Source organism: Zalophus californianus, chromosome 4 (genome assembly GCF_009762305.2).
Source record: "Zalophus californianus isolate mZalCal1 chromosome 4, mZalCal1.pri.v2, whole genome shotgun sequence".
Lineage (NCBI taxonomy): Eukaryota > Metazoa > Chordata > Mammalia > Carnivora > Otariidae > Zalophus > Zalophus californianus.
The window spans coordinates 5540632-5562168 of record NC_045598.1 but is presented as its reverse complement, the minus strand read 5'-3'; the positions used below and the strand labels follow the sequence as shown (position 1 = coordinate 5562168).

At 43.1% G+C, this 21537-nt stretch overlaps 1 protein-coding gene across 1 annotated transcript; it reads left to right on the top strand.

The window, feature by feature from the left end:
• The first annotated feature begins 15560 nt into the window (after window positions 1-15560).
• Window positions 15561-21306, top strand: UTS2 (urotensin 2). Its single transcript, XM_027606483.1, has 4 exons — window positions 15561-15663; window positions 17993-18103; window positions 19343-19385; window positions 21186-21306. The coding sequence occupies exons 1-4, from the start codon at window positions 15561-15563 to the stop codon at window positions 21304-21306; spliced, it is 378 nt and encodes a 125-aa protein (XP_027462284.1).
• The last annotated feature ends 231 nt before the right edge of the window (window positions 21307-21537 follow it).

Genomic DNA, 21537 nt, shown 5'->3' with positions numbered 1-21537 from the left:
TCTCCGTCGAATAAATAAATAAAATCTTTAAAAAATGATTTTAACAGAAACAATAGTTCAATATTCTATATTTTTAGAAACTTGAGAGATTCTCTCTATCTTTACATTGGAGGATTCAGGTAAACTAAATTCTGATCTTAGAACAGGCCTGCAAGAAATACAGGGGAACTTTGGAAATGAAAGCTTAGGTTCGGTTTCAGGGGACACGAGGGTTTTCTCACCTGAAACATCAAATACTTCTGTGAGTCAGGGACTCTGGTGCATGGTGAAGAATTTAGTTTTTGATGACTAGATCTGAATTGGAATAGAAGTATCAAGGATACAGGCTATCTTCCATTATATACGAGTTAAGAAAGGGATACAGAAATAGTAATCATGATAAAGTCACCCAGCTGACCCACCTGGGCTCAGCGCCCTCTCCTCGTAGATCCATCGCTCTGTTTAACTGCACACCCAGCCCTCAGTCACAATTAAGATTCTCTGTAACTAAAAGTCTCCTGTGACATCGGAAATATGAAAAATGCTGGCTGAAGCCGTTCGGGCATCATTCAGGTGACATTTGAGTCATTCCCTTGAACAATGCCTAAACGGGGGCTCCTGTGTAATTGGATGAATCAAATCAATAAAGAGAGTGGATATTTCCCCAGCACCCTTCCTCCCCCGCCGTCATTCACAATGCGTGACACATCCCCTGGTGCATTAAGTCCAGACCCGGAGTGTCACTGCTTTGGCAGCTCATCCTTTGGAAAGTGGCCTTCTAGGTCACATGGATGGGGATAGACATCTCTGCTAGAAAAACGATGCCTGAAAGTGAAGATCCAGCCCATCAGTGGCTGCCCACCAGGTCCCATGGAAATGTGACATTTTCAAGGCAAATGGATGGACTTGTTTTTTAGAGTAGTTTATAAAAATCGAGGCCCATCGAGTAGGGCGGTTATCACTAGACACGTTGCTATTTTCTCGTGTGTTCACCCCTCTGCTGGGGAGGGGTGGGCAGGGCCATCCTTACCCAATTCCACAAAGTGGCTCCTCTCAGGCGCCCCTGCAGTGGAAGGACCCCTGAGCACCCAGGGCTACCCCTGAAAGGGGTCATTCACCGAGCTCCCCCCTTCCAACAGTGTCAGGTCCTGTGGAGGACATCAGGTATGGTGGTGACAGCCCAACGAGACGTGGGGCCCTATAGCAGGCCCAGTGCTCACAAACTGCAGGAACTTGGCAGGCTTCTGGACCTTGTGCAGCCTCCCTCCGTCATTTGAAAAGGAGGGATGTTGCTGTACCTCTGTCCCACCCCCTGGAGACTTGGGCACGTGCTGCCCACAACTCGCAGAGCCTGGGACACCTGTATTGACATCATCATTATTATTCGACTGATAGAGGAAGTGCCCAACCTACTAGGTTTTCCTCCATCATTTCTTGAGCCCTTTCTAATCAGCCTCTTGACCCTTGATGCCATCAAAGTTGCTCTTGCCAAAGACTTGGTCGGTCTCCTGGGCCCTCACCTGCTCTGCTCTGCTCTCCTGTCCACCCTCATGTCCTTGGTGACTCGTGCGGCCCCATGCCTTTACACACCACCTGCTGACTCCAGGTTTTATTTACAGCCCAGGTCTTCCTCCTGGACCCTGCGTGCCTCCAGTTCCTTCTTGACCTCTGCCTGGGTGGGGGCGTGTCTAAAAAGCACCCCAAACCAACATGTCCAAAACACTCTTGAAATCCCCTGCGCACATGCTCTACCCACGGCTGTCCACATTTTGTTACAGGTGACGCCGCCCTTCCAGGTTCTCAGGCCAAGACCACTGGGGTCATCTCCGATGCCTGTCTTTCCCTCGCACCCAATTCGCCAGCAAATCCTAGTGGTTTGTCCTTCAAAATAGCTGTAGAATCTGGCCATTCTCACCACCCCCAGTTCCAGCCTCCAGAGCGCAGTCTCTGCTGACCTCCCCACACAGGGGCCAGAATGAGCCTTTTATTTATTTATTTATTTTTAAAGATTTTATTTATTTATTTGAGAGAGAGAGAGAATGAGAGATAGAGAGCACGAGAGGGAAGAGGGTCAGAGGGAGAAGCAGACTCCCTGCTGAGTAGGCAGCCCGATGTGGGACTCGATCCCGGGACTCCAGGATCATGTCCTGAGCCGAAGGCAGTCGCTTAACCAACTGAGCCACCCAGGCGCCCAGAGTGAGCCTTTTAAAACATAATTCACATTCTGCCATATCTTTGCTCCAAATGGGCTTCCTATCCTACTCACTTTAAAACTGAAAGTCCTTAAAATAGCCATCAAGAACTGAAATCTGTTACTCTACCATCTTTCTGTCTGCAGCCTGTACTGTTCTCCCCCTTGATCAACTCTGCTGGAGCCACACTGAGCTCCTGGGTGTTGCTCAAAGTAGGCATAACCCGATCCTACACCAGGGCCTTGGCAATTGCTATTCGCTCTGCCTGGAATGATTTTTTTTTTCCTCAGATAGCCACATGGTACTCCCCTCTTTTCCCTCTATACTGATCTCCTACCGAAAACAGCTCCTGCATCCCATCACCCTCCAGAGCCTACTTAGTTTTTCATGACACCCCCCCACCACCTGATACTTGGGATGTGAATGATACAACTCCCTTGTTTAAAACCCTTCCTTGTCTCTCCTCTTTGCTATTAAAGGACAAAAATCCAAATTCCTTACCTTGGTGATGCAATCTAGTCCTACCTACCTCTCTGGTCTTAGCAAGCTGGGTCCAGCTTTTTGCAAACACACTGAGCACGGGAGGTGGAGCAAGATGGTGGAGGAGTAAGAGACCTGGATTTTGTCTGGTCTCAGGAATTCAGCTGAATAGGGATCAAACCATTCTGAACACCTATGAACTCAACAGGAGACCGAAGAAGAGAGTAGCAACAACTCTGAACAGAGAAGCGACCACTTACTGGAAGGTAGGACGTGTGGAGAAGTGAATCCGAGGCGATATTCGGAAGGATAGCCAGTGGGGGAGGGGGCCTCCATTGGCCACTTCTGGCAAGTGCTAGAGCTGCGGAGCACAAAATCGGAACTTTTAGAAGTCGGCTCCGCTGAGGGACGTCGCTCCAGTGGCTAAGTGGGGGTGGAATCCTCCCGGGACAGTGTGGTCTCAGGACCCTTGGGGTCACAGAAAGACCGGGGGTGACTGAGTGCGGCAGAGCTCCCAGGTATCAGAGCGGGGAAGCCGGCTGCAGAGACGGAGCCAAGGCGCAGGCTCTCAGCTCGGGGTTGCCATAAACTGTGATCCGCGGCCCAGTCGGGCCACTGCTCCTCCAGCAGGGACCCAACAAGCGGCAGATCCGGGGAGACTCCCCTTCCTCCCCCGGAAGGAGCGGCGCGGGAGCGCACCGCAGGGATCTGCTGGGTTTGGAGACTCCACACGGGGTCGGGTGCCAGAGATAGAAACGCTCGGTCACAGGCCGGGTGAGCACGGAGTGCGGCCGGAGACCGGGGAGACGGGAGTGACTGCTTTTCTCTGGGGGCGCACTGAGGAGTGGGGCCCTGAGTTCTCAGCTCCTCTGGGCAGAGAGTGGGAGGCCACCATTTTCACCCTGGTCCTCCAAAGCTGTACCGAGAGCTTGCAGGGAACAAACCTCCTGAGAGCAAACCGGAGCAGATTGCTTAGCCCGTCGGACAAGGGCGGGGCAATTCCATCTCCGGCAAAGACATTTGGGAACCACGGCAACAGGCCCCTCCCCCAGAAGATCAGCACGAACAGCCAGCAAGCCAAGACCAAGTTTACCGGAGAATGGGAGAACTCCAGCGCTAGGGGAATACTACACATAGAAATCATGGCTTTTTTACCATGATTCATTAGTTTTTCAAAGTTAATTTTTTTATTGAATTTTTCTTTTTCCCTTTTTCAACCAACATCTTATCAATCCCTTTTTAAAAAAAACATTTTTTATTTTTCATTTTTAGAATCATATTTTATCCCTTCATAATAGTTACCCTTATTTTTGGCATATATATATAAGTTGTTCTCTCTTTAAAATTTTGAGATACAGTTTCTTCTAACAGATCAAAATATACCCTAAATCACTAGTGTATGGCTTTGTTCTAGTCTCCTGCCTGATCACATTCTCTCCCTTTTTTTTTCTTTTTCTTTTAAATCTTCTTTCTTTTCAAACAACTTCTTATCTTGTCAATTCCTTTTATAAAATCTTTTATAATTTTCATCTTTACAGTCATCTTCCATCCCTTCACTGTATCAACCCTTATTTTGTACATATATGTCTTTCTTCCTTTAAAATTTTAGGAGGCACTTTCTTCTAACAGACTAAAATACGCCCAAAATCTAGTGTGGGGCACTGATCTATGCACTAGCCTCATCATATCTGATCATATTCTGTTTTTTTGTTTTGTTTTGTTTTGTTTTGTTTTTGTTTGTTTTTATCTTTTTCTTTTTTCTTTTTTTCCTCTTTCTTTTTTCTTTCTTTCCCTTTCTTTTCCCTTAGTTTCAGGTCTTTTCTGATTTGTATAGGGTATATTTGCTGAGGACGTTGTTAACCTGTTAGCATTTTGTTCTCTCATTCATCTATTCTCCTCTGGACAAAATGACAAGACGAAAGAAATCACCTCAGCAAAAAGAACAAGAGGTAGTACCGTCTGCCAGGGACCTACTCAATACGGACATTAGTACGATGTCGGACCTAGAGTTCAGAATCATGACTTTAAAGATACTAGCTGGGCTTGAAAAAAGCGTGGAAGTTATTAGAAAAACCCTCTCTGGAGAAATAAAAGAACTAAAATCTAACCAAGTCAAAATAAAAAAGGCTATTAATGAGGTGCAATCTAAAAATGGGGGCACTAACTGCTAGAATAAATGAGGCAGAAGAGAGAATCAGCGATATAGAAGACCAAATGATGGAAAATAAAGAGGCTGAGAAAAAGAGATAAACAACTACAGGACCACGAGGGCAGAATTCGAGAGATAAGCGATACGATAAGACAAAACAACATTAGAATAATTGGGATCCCAGAAGAAGAAGAAAGAGAGGGGCAGAAAGTATATTGGAGCAAATTATAGCAGAGAACTTCCCTAATGTGTGGAAGGAAACAAGCATCAAAATCCAGGAGGCACAGAGAACCCCTCTCAAAATCAATAAAAATAGGTCAACACCCTGACATCTAATAGCAAAATTTACGAGTCTCAGAGACAAAGAGAAAATCCTGAAAGCAGCTCGGGAGAAGAGATATGTAACCTACAATGGTAGAAACATTAGATTGGCAACAGATCTATCCACAGAGACCTGGCAGGCCAGAAAGGACTGGCATGATATCTTCAGAGCACTAAATGAGAAAAATATGCAGCCAAGAATACTATATCCAGCTAGGCTGTCATTGAAAATAGAAGGAGAGATAAAAAGCTTCCAGGACAAACAAAAACTAAAGGAATTTGCAAACACAAAACCAGCCCTCCAAGAAATATTGAAAGGGGTCCTCTAAGCAAAGAGAGAGCCTAAAAGCAGCATAGATCAGAAAGGAACAGAGACAATATACAGTAACAGTCACCTTACAGGCAATACAATGGCACTTAATTCATACCTTTCAATAGTTACCCTGAATGTAAATGGGCTAAATGCCCCAATCAAAAGACACTGGCTACCAGACTGGATTAAAAAACAAGACCCATCGATATGCTGTCTGCAAGAGACTCATTTTAGACCCAAAGACACCCCCACGTTGAGAGTGAGGGGGTGGAAAACCATTTACCATGCTAATGGACACCAAAAGAAAGCTGGGGTGGCAATCCTTATATCAGACAAATTAGATTTTAAAACAAAGACTGTAATAAGAGATGAGGAAGGACACTATATCCTACTTAAAGGGTCTATCCAACAAGAAGATCTAACAATTGTAAATATCTATGCCCCTAACATGGGAGCAGCCAATTATATAAGGCAATTAATAACAAAAGCAAAGAAACACAGACAACAATACAATAATAGTGGGGGACTTTAACACCCCCCTGACTGAAATGGACAGATCATCTAAGCAAAAGATCAACAAGGAAATAAAGACTTTAAATGAAACACTGGACCAAATGGACTTCACAGACATATTCAGAACATTCCATCCCAAAGCAATGGAATACACATTCTTCTCTAGTGCCCATGGAACATTCTCCAGAATAGATCACATTGTAGGTCACAAATCAGGTCTCAACCAGTACCAAAAGATTGGGATTATTCCCTGCATATTTTCAGACCACAATTCTTTGAAACTAGAACTCAATCACAAGAGGAAAGTCGGAGAGAACTCAAATACATGGAGGCTAAAGAGCATCCTACTAAAGAATGAACGGGTCAACCAGGAAATTAAAGAAGAATTAAAAAAAATTCATGGAAACCAATGAAAATGAAAACACAACGATTCAAAATCTTTGGGATACAGCAAAGGCAGTCCTAAGAGGAAAGTATATAGCAATACGAGCCTTTCTCAAGAAACAAGAAAGGTCTGAAATACACAACCTAACCCTACACCTAAAGGAGCTAGAGAAAAAACAGCAAATAAAGCCTAAACCCAGCAGGAGAAGAGAAATCATAAAGATCAGAGCAGAAATCATCGAAATAGAAACCAAAAGAACAGTAGAACAGATCAATGAAACTAGGAGCTGGTTCTTTGAAAGAATTAACAAGATTGATAAACCCCTGGCCAGACTTATCAAAAAGAAAAGAGAAATGACCCAAATCAACAAAATCATGAATGAAAGAGGAGAGATCACAACCAACACCAAAGAAATACAAACAATTATAAGAACATATTAGGAGCAACTCTATGCCAGCAAATTAGATAACCTGGAAGAAAGGGGTGCATTCCTAGAGATGTATCAACTACCAAAATTGAACCAGGAAGAAATAGAAAACCTGAACAGACCTATAGCCACTAAGGAAATTGAAGCAGTCATCAAAAATCTCCCAAAAAACAAAAGCCCAGGGCCAGATGGCTTCCCAGGGGAATTCTACCAAACATTTAAAGAAGAATTAATACCTATTCTCCTGAAACTGTTCCAAAAAATAGAAATGGAAGGAAAACTTCCAAACTCATTTTGTGAGGCCACCATTACCTTGATCCCAAAACCAGACAAAGACCCCATCAAAAAGGAGAATCACAGACCAATATCCTTGATGAACATGGATGCAAAAATTCTCACCAAAATACTAGCTAATAGGATCCAACAGTACATTAAAAGGATTATTCACCATGACCAAGTGGGATTTATCCCTGGGCTGCAAGGTTGGTTCAACATCCGCAAATCAATCGTGATACAATACATTAACAAAAGAAAGAACAAGAATCATATGATCCTCTCAGTAGATGCAGAAAAAGCATTTGACAAAGTACAGCATCCTTTCTTGATCAAAACTCTGTTCAGAGTATAGGGATAGAGGGTACATACCTCAATATCATAAAAGCCATCTATGAAAAACCTACAGCGAATATCATTCTCAATGGGGAAAAGCTGAGAGCTTTTCCCCTAAGGTCAGGAATGTGGCAGGGATGTCCACTATCACCACTACTATTCAACATAGTATTAGAAGTCCTAGCCACAGCAATCAGACAACGAAAAGAAATCCAAGGCCTCCAAATCGGGAAAAGAGGAAGTCAAACTCTCACTCTTTGCAGATGATATGATACTGTATGTGGATAACCCAAAAGACTCCACCCCAAAACTGCTAGAACTCATACAGGAATTCAGTAAAGTAGCAGGATAGAAAATCAATGCACAGAAATCAGTGGCATTCCTATACACCGACAACAAGACAGAAGAGAGACAAATCAAGGAGTCGATCCCATTTACAATTGCACCCAAAACCATAAGATACCTAGGAATAAATTTAACCAAAGAGGCAAAGGATCTGTACTCAGAAAACTATAAAATACTCATGAAAGAAATTGAAGAAGACACAAAGAAATGGAAAAACGTTCCATGCTCATGGATCGGAAGAACAAACATTGTGAAGATGTCAATGCTACCTAGAGCAATCTACACATTCAATGCAATCCCCATCAAAATACCATCCCCTTTTTTCAAAGAAATGGAACAAATAATCCTAAAATCTGTATGGAACCAGAAAAGACCCCGAATAGCCAGAGGAATATTGAAAAAGAAAAGCAAAGCTGGCGGCATCACAATTCCAGACTTCTGGCTCTATTACAAAGCTGTCATCATCAAGACAGTATGGTACTGGCACAAAAACAGACACATCGATCAATGGAACAGAAGAGAGAGCCCAGAAATGGACCCTCAACTCTATGGCCAACTCATCTTTGACAAAGCAGGAAAGAATGTCCAATGGAAAAAAGATAGTCTCTTCAACAAATGGTGTTGGGAAAATTGGACAGCCACATGCCGAAGAATGAAACTGGACCATTTCCTTACACCACACAGAAAAATAGACTCCAAATGGTTGAAAGACCTAAACGTGAGACAGGAGTCCATCAAAATCCTAAAGGAGAACACAGGTAGCAACCTCTTCGATCTCAGCCGCAGCAACTTCTTCCTAGAAACATCGCCAAAGGCAAGGGAAGCAAGGACAAAAATGAACTATTGGGATTTCATTAAGATAAAAAGCTTTTGCACAGCAAAAGAAACAGTCCACAAAACCAAAAGACAACCGACAGAATGGGAGAAAATATTTGCAAATGACATATCAGATAAAGGACTAGTATCCAAAATCTATAAAGAACTTATCAAACTCAACACCCAAAGAACAAATAATCCAATCAAGAAATGGGCAGATGACATGAACAGACATTTTTCCAAAGAAGACATCCAAATGGCCAACAGACACATGAAAAAGTGCTCAACAGTGCTCAGCATCAGGGAAATCCAAATCAAAACCTCCATGAGATACCACCTCACACCAGTCAGAATGGCTAAAATTAACAAGTCAGGAAATGACAGATGTTGGCGGGGATGTGGAGAAAGGGGAACCCTCCTACACTGTTGGTGGGATTGCAAGCTGGTGCAACCCCTCTGGAAAACAGTATGGAGGCTCCTCAAACAGTTGAAAATAGAGCTACCCTACGATCCAGCAATTGCACTACTGGGTATTTACCCCAAAGATACAAATGTAAGGACCCAAAGGGGTATGTGCACCCCGATGTTTATAGCAGCAATGTCCACCATAGCCAAACTGTGGAAAGAGCCAAGATGTCCATCGACAGATGAATGGTTAAAGAAGAAGTGGTATATATACACAATGGAATATTATGCAGCCATCAAAAGGAATGAGATCTTGCCATTTGCAACGATGTGGATGGAACTGGAGGGTGTTATGCTGAGTGAAATAAGTCAATCAGAGAAAGACATGTATCATATGACCTCACTGATATGAGGAATTCTTAATCTCAGAAAACAAACTGAGTGTTGCTGGAGTGGTGGGGGGTGGGAGGGATGGGGTGGCTGGGTGATAGACATTGGGGAGGGTATGTGCTATGCTGAGTGCTGTGAATTGTGCAAGACTGTTGAATCACAGATCTGTACTTCTGAAACAAATAATGCAATATATGTTAAGAAAAAAAAAAAAGAAGAAGAAGATAGCAGGAGGGGAAGAATGAAGGGGAGTAAGTCAGAGGGGGAGACGAACCATGAGAGACAAAGGACTCTGAAAAACAAACTGAGGGTTCTAGAGGGGAGGGGGTTGGGGGTATGGGTTAGCCTGGTGATGGGTATTAAAGAGGGCACATTCTGCATGGAGCACTGGGTGTTATGCACAAACAATGAATCATGGAACACTACATCAAAAACTAATGATGTAATGTATGGTGATTAACATAACAATAAAAAATTTTAAAAAAACACACTGAGCACATCCTCTGGGCTTTGGTTCAGGCTGTTTTCTCACTCGGTCCTCATTCACCTCTCCCACAAAGCCCCTGATTCTCCTGGTGGGGGGGGGTGCCTGTGATTCCCAAGGGTTACTGCTGTAGTGCAACTGACACGGGAGGCACTCAGTAGCCATTTACACTCAGTGGTTATCCGAGATATAAATTAATATAAACTAAGCCTATAATGAATATAGATTGTTAAATTTTTCATGAATATGCACTCACTCTACATCTGAGAGCCTGTAACCCATGATTTTACACTAAGAGAAATAAGAGTGGACCCCTATGACCTCTGGAACGTCATCTGAATGTGAACCGTGCTGGTTTTAGGGACCCAGGTCTGCCTCAAAAATGGTGTAAGTGCTGTAGTGTTTGAAGAGCACAAACATGTTCCTGATAGATTGTCCTGAATTCTGACAGCTAGTGCTCACTAAGAAAGCACCGAACAAGCTTGAAACACTAGGCAAAGTCACTCCTATCAACTCCTTAGGGAGCCCTCACAACTGAGAACTATACGCAAAAGTCACGCCCACAGGACACAAGGGTAGAGATGGTAGCAGAGATGGTGAACTCCGATCAGTTTCAAAACAGACCGGAAAGAGATTTGTGACTTTTATGTTTATCCAGTGGACACTGGTGATCCATGTGCACAAGTCACCCCAAATATGTCATATTAATGGTTTGCTTCCTCAAGACACAAAAAATACCCCTCTGGTTTAAAAAGGTAATTTGTGGGGCGCCTGGGTGACTCAGCCCATTAAACATGTCTGTGGCTCAAGTCATGATCTCAGAGTCCTGGGATCGAGCCCTGAGTGGAGCTCCACATTGGGGTCCCTGCTCAGTGGGGAGTCTGCTTCTCCCTCTCCCTCTGCCCCTCCCCCACTGCTTGTGATCTCTTATTCTCTCTCTCTCAAGTAAATAAAATCTTTGAAAAAAAAGGTAATTTGCAACTAATGAAAGTGACCCCACCTCTTACGAAAGGTCTTCATCCTTCATACCTGTTCTGCCGTAAACACAAAGCTGCGTTGCTTAACGCAAGGACCATTAGGACCAAATGATGTGTCAGTACATTTCTGGGACAAGGTGACATTGTCATTGATGGTCTGCTGAAGGAAAGAAGCTAATTTTTTTTTTGAGCTTAAGCCTTTAGTAGTAACTTAATTAGGCCATCCTGTAAAATCATCACTAATAACTGTCAGAAGTACCCCTGAGTCACTAGAGGATGACAAAGCTTGGCAGAAAGCCTCTTCCATAGAGAAGAGGGATCTAAAGTTCATCCCGCCTCTCTCAGAAACGTCCTCAAAGGGCACCAACAACCCCCAAACCTCAGCCTGCCTGCTTCCCGACCCCACTGCAGGACTTTGCTTCCTGAATGCTTTACACAGACACGTGTAATAGATATACGTGATATATAGCTAATCAATATATACAATAGAATAGCACTTTAAACAAACAACCCTTTACCCTAGCACAACTATTTTCACTTTTGCAAGATTACATGCTAGTTCTTGTCCACAGTCCTTTTTCTTACATAGTTTCAATCTCCTCGTATCCCAATTCTTTAATGTTATTCTGTTTTCCAAGTTTTTTTTTAAATTTATTTATGAGAGAGAGAGAGAGAGAATATGCAGCAGGGAGGGGCAGAAAATCTCAAGCAGACTCAATGCTGAGCATGAAGCCCTACGTAGGGCTCGATCCCACAACCCTGATATCACTACCTGAGCTGAAACCAAGAGTCGGGCACTCAATCGACTGAGCCACCCAGGCACCCCTGTTTTCCAAGTTTCTATAATCTTTTACCTATTATTTGAGTGTTGCTAAGCTCCATGATCTTCTAACTTATACACTTATTTTGGGCATTTAGGGCAGAACCAGGTACCCGAAGGATGAGTTACATCTTGTTGGTGTGTACTATTGGACAAAGTGGGCTTACAGTACTTTGTCATTCTTTTTTTTAAAAATTAATTAATTAATTTAGAGTGCACAAGCAAGGGGAGGGGCAAAGGGATAGAGAGAATCCCAAGCTGACTCCCCGCTGATCACAGAGCCCGATGCAGGGCTCCATCTCACGACCCTGAGATCATGACCTGAGCTGAAATCAAGAATCAGACGCTTAGCTGAGCCACCCAGGTGCCCCTGTCATTCTTGTTTTTTAATTTGAATTAGTTGCCAAGAGAAAGGGATAGCCCTTAAAATTCAGATTTCTAATATCGAGATTTGGCAACTAGCAGTGGGAGTCCACCTTCAGAGATAGCATAAAGTCTCCACTTTGCCACACTCCCCACCATCCCTATTGCATTCACCAAGCCGGCTTCACTCAGATCACTTCTGAGTCCTGTATGCAGTTGTCTGCAACCTTTGATTTAATATCTTGGCCTCCACAGATAAGGCTGCAGATGATGCCTTCAGGTCACGTTTTGCTTCTGTTGTATTATTTCCCTAGGGTATATTTCTGAAAGCAGGCTTACCAAGTGTATCTTTTTGCTCTTGCCATATTGTATTCTGTTTGGGATGTCTGTTGGGGCCACGGACCTCTCTTGTGCAATGGCTGTCCCAGGCACCCTCCATGGGGACATTCAGCAAAAGTGCTGCTGAGCTGGGCCAGTTGAATCCACTCTCCTAGGAATTTGCAAATTGGATTTAAAGATAACGTGTTGGAGCTGATCTTCTTAAACTGAAGAAAGGCAAATTTGGGGCAGTGGGGTGTATGTCTGGTCAAATACATGTGGAAAAGAAAAGAAAGCCAGTTCTGCAAAGAGAAAAAAGAATGAGCTAAAATGGGCAGAGAGATATCAAGGCAAGGAAGTGTGGAGCCAGAGGGAGGGAGGCAGGCAACAGTGGTTTCTGTTGGCACGAACCCGACAGGTTGAGAGCCTCTTTCTATCGTCTTGGTCCATGGCTGTGTCCCCCACCTGGCAGTGCCCGCGTGTTATAGGTGCTGAGATGTCTGCTGAATGCATAGATAAATCTGAAGATGACCAGCTTTTGTCCCACAAGACCTGTAAGCATGTGAAATTGCTCTTTGTCCCTGTCCCCGTCCAGGCACTGACAACCCCTTGCTGCCCATCCAGGTGTCTGTGCGGGACCATTCCTGCTCATCAGCAGCATGCCCATCCTCCCCCACCAGTGCAGGGTCTCTTCTGTTAGTGCTCCACCTGTTTCCAGGCCATTCCTCAATTTCCTCTGGGAGATCCTTCAAATGTATGGCTGCCTGACTCTACCTGGGTCTCTGCTCATGTGTCCCCCTTCCCAGAGGCCTCCTGACTGCCCGTCTGACCACCTGCCTCACCGCACCATCTCCTCAGTCTGCTTTATTCCTCATCATAGCAATAAAAAATTATCATAGCAAATATTCATTTTGTTGTCTGTTGCCTCCAGTGAGAAAGTTCATGAGAGTAGAAACTTACTTCGTTCACCATTCTTTCCCCGAAACATGGTCCAACACATGGTTAGTGCCCCATTCGCTGATTCAACAGATATTTACTGAGTGCCTACTACTTACAATAATGACCTAAAATATGTAACCATGCTGGAAGGCTTAATGCAAAGGGATAAGTTGAGAGAGGCAAGAGTATCAGTAATGCTGTGGATAGGTTTGTTGCAATTTTTAAGTAGCAGGGTCAGGGAAGGCCTCATGTAGGATGTAACATTCTAGCAAACACTCAAAGGAGGCGAGGAAGAGAGCCAGGCACACATCTGAGCAAAAACATTTCAGGTGGCAGCCCTTGCAAAGGTCCTGAGGCAGGAATGTGTGCAGGAAGCAGTCAAGTTTAGCTGTAAGGGGAGAGCAGCACTGGAAGAAGTGAAACATGAAATCGGAGCCAAGGGGGATTTAAGAGAAAATCTTATCAGGTATCAGTTATGTAGAATAAAATGCACCCATGTTAAGTGTACAGTTTGATGAGTTTTGGTCCATGGATATATATATATATAATCATGTAACCACTGCCTTGGTCAAGACATAGAACATTTTCATTACCCCCAAAAGTTCCCTACTCCCTGCACAGTCAACCCTCCACCTCCCGCTGAAGTGCGCTGCAAGTTCTAGAATGTCATTTAAATGGAATCATGCCACAGGTACTCTCCTCGGTCTGGCTTATTTCACTCCACACAAAATTTTTGAGATCCATCCCGTTGTGTTTATCAGCAGTTCCTTTGTACTGTTAAGTAGAATTCCATCCTACGATTCAGCACGGCTTATTTATCCATTCATCTGTGGATGGACCTCGGGTTGTTTGCAGTTTTCCACTGTTATGAATAAAGCTGCTACGAATGTTTGTGTACAAGTGATTCTTGGATCGATGTATTCGTTTCACTTGAGTAGGAGGAGACCTAGCAGAGGGATTTCTGGTTCGCACAGTTTAATGGATATTTAACTTTATGAGAAAGTTACAAACTGTTTTCCAGGGAGGTTGTGCTGTTTTGCATCCCCCCTGGGTGCTCTGCACCTTTGCCAGCACTTGGGATCTTTGGTCTTTCTGATTGCAGCCACTGTACTGGGCTGGGTGTGTGGTAGCCCCTCACTGTGATTTTAATTTGCATTTCCCTGATGAGAACAATGTTGAGTATTTCTTCAGGTCCTTATTAGAGACTTGTACACCTTCTCTTGTGGAATATGTGATCATTCCTTTCATTGGGTCGTTGGCTTACTGCGTATTGGTTCTTTATATGTATATATGTGTATATATGTATGTATATATGTATATATATCTTTCATCAGGCATATGTGTTGTGACTTTTCTCATAGCAGTGGCTGGTCTTTTCATTTTCTTACCAGTATCTCTCAGAGAGCAGATGTTTCTAATTCTGGCACAGCTAAGAAATGTCTGCCTACCTCAAGGTTATGAAGGGGTTCATGTTTTTTTCTTGTAATTCCGCAATTTTAACTTTTCTTTCAGGTCCATACAGGGTTCTGAGCAAGGACCTGACATGATCCGACTTGTGTGTCAGAGGCACTGCTGTGCTGTGTGGACGCTGGTGGGGCGGAGCGCAGACCTGTGGGCACTTACGGGGAGGCCATGTGACCGTCCAGGTGGGGCCAGGCCGGCAGAGTGGGAGCGAAAAACAGCAGTCAGACTTGGGAAATATTCATCAGCGAGGTTTTCAGGCTTGTGTTCCATCCCTCCTTGATGAACAGTATTGGAATTTAAGACTTGCTCTGAGCCTGAAGGTTTGCTGTGCATTTTAACTTAGCTTCACTAAAGAACTGGTTTTAAGTTTTAATCTGCACATTGTTGTTCTTCGGGCATGGCAGTCCCCAGTACAACAGGACAATTCATCTATCACTCTTGAAAGATTGAGAAAAGGGAAACCAACACATTCCATGTCACGCCCTACATCACTCCTGCTTGGACTCATAAATCCATGTCTTTGCCTTGGCCACTTCAACTCATGTGTGACCCTTTCTTTGACTCATGATTTATTGCTCTCAGTTACTCCTTTGGCCAGATTTATAAATTTAACTGTTCTGTCTTTATATAATACCTAATTTGTACACTAGGCAATGACAGCAAATTTATTGTCTATGAGTTGTTACCTTGAAAAATTACATCAATGCAAAGTGATTGCCTTTTAGCCTCCATAGCCAATAAATTTAATTTTTTGGAGGGGGTGATATGAGTCATAGGATCATATATATAATCACTGATCACAGAATGAGGAGCAAGTTGGAAGTTCTGAGCAACGGAAGCCAAGAAAGGAGACTCCTGTCTCTTGCCCAGCATGTATAAGCTGATCTCCTGGTGTTTGCTTTTCATAGGATGCTTACATCCTCTCCTCTCTCTGCCTGTCCCTGACTCCAGGGAAGAGACCCTGCAGCTCTCAGGTAAGATGAATTTGTTCCCCTTCTGTTAGTCTTGGAAGAGTCTTCAAGGGTCTTAAATGCAAAGTTAGAGATGAGAATGGGAATTCTTGTTTGCAGGAGTCTTGTTAAATTGAGTCCTAGCTATGGATAGAATACTAGAGGACCCTTATAGCACATTTTAGATTTTTTTTTTCTTCCTAAAATGTAAGAGAAAAAAAAGGGTAGCTTTGCTTATTTCACGTCATTCCTGTAACCCAAACTCTTGTTTTGGTCAATTTTTTTTTTCAGTTTAAAAAATTATACAACATTGTAAGCATAATTTACTTTTCATTTCTATTTTAAATGAACAGGTCGGATGTAGAATTTGGTTGTTCCAGTTGTAGATGAAAACTATTTTATGTTATTTTAAGTTAAAAGTAATCATCTGACATGTGTTACATGAAACACAAATGTTTATTAAAGAATAAAAAAGGGACAATCTGGAGCTAGAGATGACATCGGTTTCCAGGTCAAGTATCTTATCCTTTTTGATTTATGTTTCATTTAGTTTAAGTGTAAGTTGAATTAAAAAAAAAAATCAGTCAATACTTACTTGGCTATTTCCTCTTAATTTAGTTTAAGGAATAAAACAACTGATGCATTTAACATTTTAACTGGATTTTATCTTGTCTTTAAATTGGGGTACTTTTGGACTTTTTTTTTTAAGGAAAAAACTCTTCTATACCATTGATTTTATCATTTCTAGCCTCTAAAGTTTCTCCCAAGAAGCTTTTTGATGATGGCCAAGCCCTACTGGCCACTCACGGGTGCCCGTCCGTGGCTACAGCCCCAGACTTCCTGTCATGTTACTGGCCCAAAACAGGCATTAACCTTATTGAATCTCTGCTATTTAAAAAGAACAGTGAAAAGCAAGCACGAGATGAAATCAAGACTGACTCTATCACTGTCCTCTTCAAAAATGTACATATTATTATAATCTTCTTAAAACTCAGATGAGTGCAACATCTTACTCAAACCCTAAACAGGTGAGAGCCTACCTTCAGGTTCTTGTCTCAGTTTTTCTAATTTAGTTGTTCCTACATAAATGAGCCTTTTGACACACACACTTACATGGGGCTGGATTTTACAGATTTTTCACGAACATTCTTCAGAAATATTGTGAATGTGCTCAGATGCCTTTGTAGTGGTTTCAGGGCATCGTCTTCCAGTTGAGGTTGTAGCTCAGCATCTGTAAAGCTGTAAACATGCTGCTACTCTGGGACTCCCAGAGCCTCTGATCTCCGCGTGGCAGCAGCTGGTCAAGAGAGCTGTCCTGGTGCCAAGACTCTGCTTGGCACACCTCCCGTACGCATCCTACACACACTTGTCATACATCTTCCATTAAGCTGACCAAATCTCACATTAAAAATGTTACTATCAAAGTCTTCAAGGAGTATTTTCAAGGCTGACTCTTTCTAATGATTGTATTCAAATCGTGGAAGGCCAGAAAGATAAGGAGCGCTGCCATTTATTTGGTTTATCAGAAGAACATAAACAGTCGTGACTCCCAGAAAACCACCCTCCATTTTTTTTTCTTTTTTTTTAAATTTTTTTATTGTTATGTTAATCACCATATATTACATCATTAGTTTTTGGTGCAGTGTTCCATGATTCATTGTTTGTTCATAACACCCAGTGCTCCATGCAGAACGTGCCCTCTTTAATACCCATCACCAGGCTACCCCATCCCCCTACCCTCCTCCCCTCTAGAACCCTCAGTTTGTTTTTCAGAGTCCATCGTCTCTCATGGTTCGTCTCCCCCTCTGACATACTCCCCTTTTCTTAACATATGTTGTATTATTTGTTTCAGAAGTACAGACCTGTGATTCAACAGTCTTGCACAATTCACAGCGCTCACCGTAGCACATACCCTCCCCAATGTCTATCACCCAGCCACCCCATCCCTCCCACCCCCCACCACTCCAGCGACCCTCAGTTTGTTTCCTGAGATTAAGAATTCCTCCTATCAGTGAGGTCATGAACCACCCTCCATTTTTCCTCTCCAATTTTATCACTCACATATCTACAAGTAAAAGGTAACAGGCAGTTGAGAGGCTTGACAAGGTCACACAAGGGTGTAGAGAGTCAGAATTAGGCCCACTGCTCTTGATTTTCTGTCCTGCCGGCTTGCAAATCGGACAATAGCATCCCCATCTCTCTGTTAATATACCACTGACAAGTCACAACATTGCCATTGGAGGCATCTCTAGTATTCTCTCCCTGCCCCAGAGCCCCCCCCGCCAAGACATGAGGGAACAGAAGCCATTGAAGGATGAACAGCGTTACTAACCTTTATTATTACTCTGTGTAGCACCTGATGGAGATGCAAGATCAGCCTTGGATGAACTGGAAAGAGTGTCCCTCCTGCAAATGCTGCTGGAGATGTCAGGCGCAGAGAGGGGTGATGGTCTTAGGGAAGCAGGTAAAATAATTCTTGCATGTATAGGTGGTCTGATTTTATTGCTACCGAATTACTCTCTATTCTCTTTCACTAGATGGGGTAAAAACCTGTTTTGGAATAGAAAGATGACCAATAAAATAGGCTAATAAATTGCCCAACACTCTCCCCTTCTGGTGTAAAGACTCCTCTGCCATCTTGTGTTTTCTATTTCTCACCAACTCCTTGCAAGCATCATGCTCTCCTTGGTACCTCAGCATATAAATATATATATATATATATATTCTTTTTTTTTCTGCAGAGATTTATTTGGACGGGAGGGAGGGTAATATCCTAGTTTCCAATAAGTGCAATTTGAAATCCTGCTTTCCCTCTTGCTAAAATCTTAAGCAAACTACTTAAGCATCTGGTACTTCAGTTTCTTCATCGGTAGACAGGATTTGTACAAATACCCACCTCACAGGGCTGTTGGGAAAGCAACGAGAAAATGCAAGTAAACTGCTTGCCACAGTCACACACAGCCACCAATAAACTGTCAGCTTTTACTGTTTTCTCTGACTGTACTCTACACACAGATGAAAATGCTCAGGACATTCTGGAAATGAAATGGAGCCTTTTTCTTTTTTTTATGAGAAGGGGGTGGGGGCAGGGCAGAGGGAGGGGGAGGATCTCCAGCAGGCTCCACGCTGAGCGCAGAGCCCAACTCCGAGATCATGACCTAAGCCAAAATCAAGAGTCTGACACTTAACTGGTTGAGCCTCCCAGGCGCCGCCAAATGGAGCCTTTTAATAGACATTGTTTTAATAGAAGGAAGTTCATTCATTTAAAATGTTTCCAATAAACTACTGAACTGCTTTTTCGGGAGAATGTAGTGCCCTTTGTGAACTCCCATCAGCAAGAAAGAACAAGGGTATCTGCCTAGTTGCTTTCAAGTAAATATCGCTGCAGAGTGAAAACAGGAAGATCAGAGGGGCGCCTGGGTGGCTCAGTCAGTTAAGCGTCTGCCTTCGGCTCACGTCATGATCCCAGGGTCCTAGGATAGAGACCCGCGTGGGGCTCCTTGCTCCGCGGGGAGCCTGCTTCTCCCTCTCCCTGCCTCTCTGCCTACTTGTGGTCTGTCAAATAAATAAAATCTTAAAAACAAAACCAAACCAAACAGGAAGATCAGAAATTAGACATGACTTAATAATATTCCAAGAAAAACAAGCATAAACTGGAAATCACAGATCTGGTGATGAATGGTTTCCAAATATTGTTTTCTAGGTCTCAGTACTGACATTGCTAGCCCTAGAGGAAGTCTGAGAAAGGTAAGTGACTCTACTTACGACAGTTAGGCGAAGCATTTTATACCTCGACTTTAGAAGATCCAAAATGCTTGAACTGGGTAGTGTCCTGGGTAGAAATCATACTCTCAAGTAACTGGCCAATCAGTGTTATTTCAAAACATTCATTTTTCTAAATTCTGATTCATATGTGACCACAAGAACTTGTCCAGTGCCTGTTTTGGGTAAAAATTATTTTAACAAGTTTAAGGGAATGAACAACAGGTAAGGTCCCTGCTCTCCAGTCTGTTACCCCTCTGCTAGCTCTTTCATCATCCCCACACGTGGCCCAGGGGCCAGCAGCCCTGATGTCACTTGGAAGCTCATGAGAAATGCAGAATCTCCTACTGAATTAAAATCAGCATCCTAGCAGGAACCCCAGGTGACTCGCATAGGCATTCAAGTGTGGAAGTTGCTGGGTGTACCATCTAAGTGGAAGAATGCTGTGCTCAAACACAGAGGTGGAACGTGGGCGGTAGAGTGCAGGGCACAGGTGCTACTCTGGGTGCAGAGGAAAGACTGGGATAGGGAATTGGTGAATGACAGATAACATTAGATGGTTAGAAATGGCATGCAATTTCTGGGGGGCCTCAGACGCTGAAAGAAGAGTCTGCATTTGACCATCACCAACACCCCCAAACTCTAAGTGCTTCCTGAAGGGTTTCTGGGTACACCAGTCCCACCAGCCAATCTACCGTGCCTATTGTTCTAGCCTCTCCCACCCCGCTGATTCTGTGTGTACATCAGCACATCGAAACCTTCAGGAAATCCCGACATAAACTTATTTAACATTAATCAAGGACTTCCCAAACATTCTGGCCAGAGACATTTTTTTCGGTGTAGTACCCACTAACATCCTTATAAAAATATACTGGACACACTCTATCCCAGAGATGGCAGACACCACCTGAGGTCCCAACTGGGCAAAACCACCAATAAAGTCCACACTGCATATATTCCAACAGGAAAAACACTTTCCCAAAAAATAAACTGTAAAACAAAAAAAATGAAGAAGGAGGAGGAGAAGAAGAAGAAGAAAAAGAAACCTGAGAAACCAACCCACACATATATGGCCTTAACTTACGACACAGGAGTAGAAAATATACAATGGGGAAAGGACTGTCTCTTCAGTGAACGGTACTGGAAAACTGGACAGTAAATGCAGAAGAATGTAACTGGATCACTTTCTTACAGCACACACAAAAATTTTAAATGGATGAATGACATGAATATAAGACCTGAATCCATAAACCTCCGAGAAGAAAACACAGGTGTAAGTCTCTCGACTTACCACCAGAAGGGTGTGGTGTCTGCCTGTGACAAAGTAGAAGTCATCATTCACAGGTATATATTTTGAGTAGAAGGATTACAGTTAAAGACTCTAAAATCACAAAGGTGATTCATAGGATTTGCTCATGCAGTTCTGCAGTAGAAACAAAACTAAGGGTCCACACTTCAAGAGAAGTTCATTTCAGGGGAAATACAAGATCTGTCTCACACAGGAGATAATAAATGGACAGAACATGTTACTCATCGATTATTTAAATTGAGATGGGTCAGTGAGGGCTTGGGGAACTTCAGGGCAATCAGAGGACTGACAGAGTGGACCCCTGGCGGGGTGCAGGGAGCCCTTCTAGAGCCACCACACTCTGGGCTCCTACTGCAATTACACCCCACACGACTGAGCAGGCACTTTTCAGGGGTCCTAAGTCTTAACTACGGTTCCTCTTTCTTGTAGGGGTCTTAATTCATTGATAACCTATGTTTTTTTGTTTGTGGGTTTGGTTTCAGGCTTTCTCTGGACAAGATCTTAACATTTTCCTGAGTCATCTTTTGGCCAGAAATAGGAAACAAGATAAGAAGCGTGGGTCTCCCTCTGAATGCTTCTGGAAATACTGTGTCTGAAGTGAAATGAACATCTACTAGTCAACTCAAAAACAGCCATCTTAGAAAGTTAAAAACAAAAATGCCTGGTTTGAAAATAGTATAGAAAAAAAACCTAAGCAAACTAGACTCTGTCCATTATTATTGGGAAAATAAATCCTCTATGTTTTGCAAATATCATGAGTGGTCATTTTACTTATAAACGTGTCCTGAAAATTTATAACTTTTCTTTCCATCAATTTATCCTTGAAT

Excerpts from the sequence above, each read along its gene's own strand:
- UTS2 (XM_027606483.1), top strand. The coding sequence starts at position 15,561 with ATGTATAAGCTGATCTCCTGGTGTTTGCTTTTCATAGGATGCTTACAT. Across the intron at positions 18,104-19,342 it reads TGATGGTCTTAGGGAAGCAG|GTCTCAGTACTGACATTGCT; the intron begins GTAAAATAATTC and ends ATTGTTTTCTAG. Across the intron at positions 19,386-21,185 it reads CCTAGAGGAAGTCTGAGAAA|GTTTCAGGCTTTCTCTGGAC; the intron begins GGTAAGTGACTC and ends TTTGTGGGTTTG.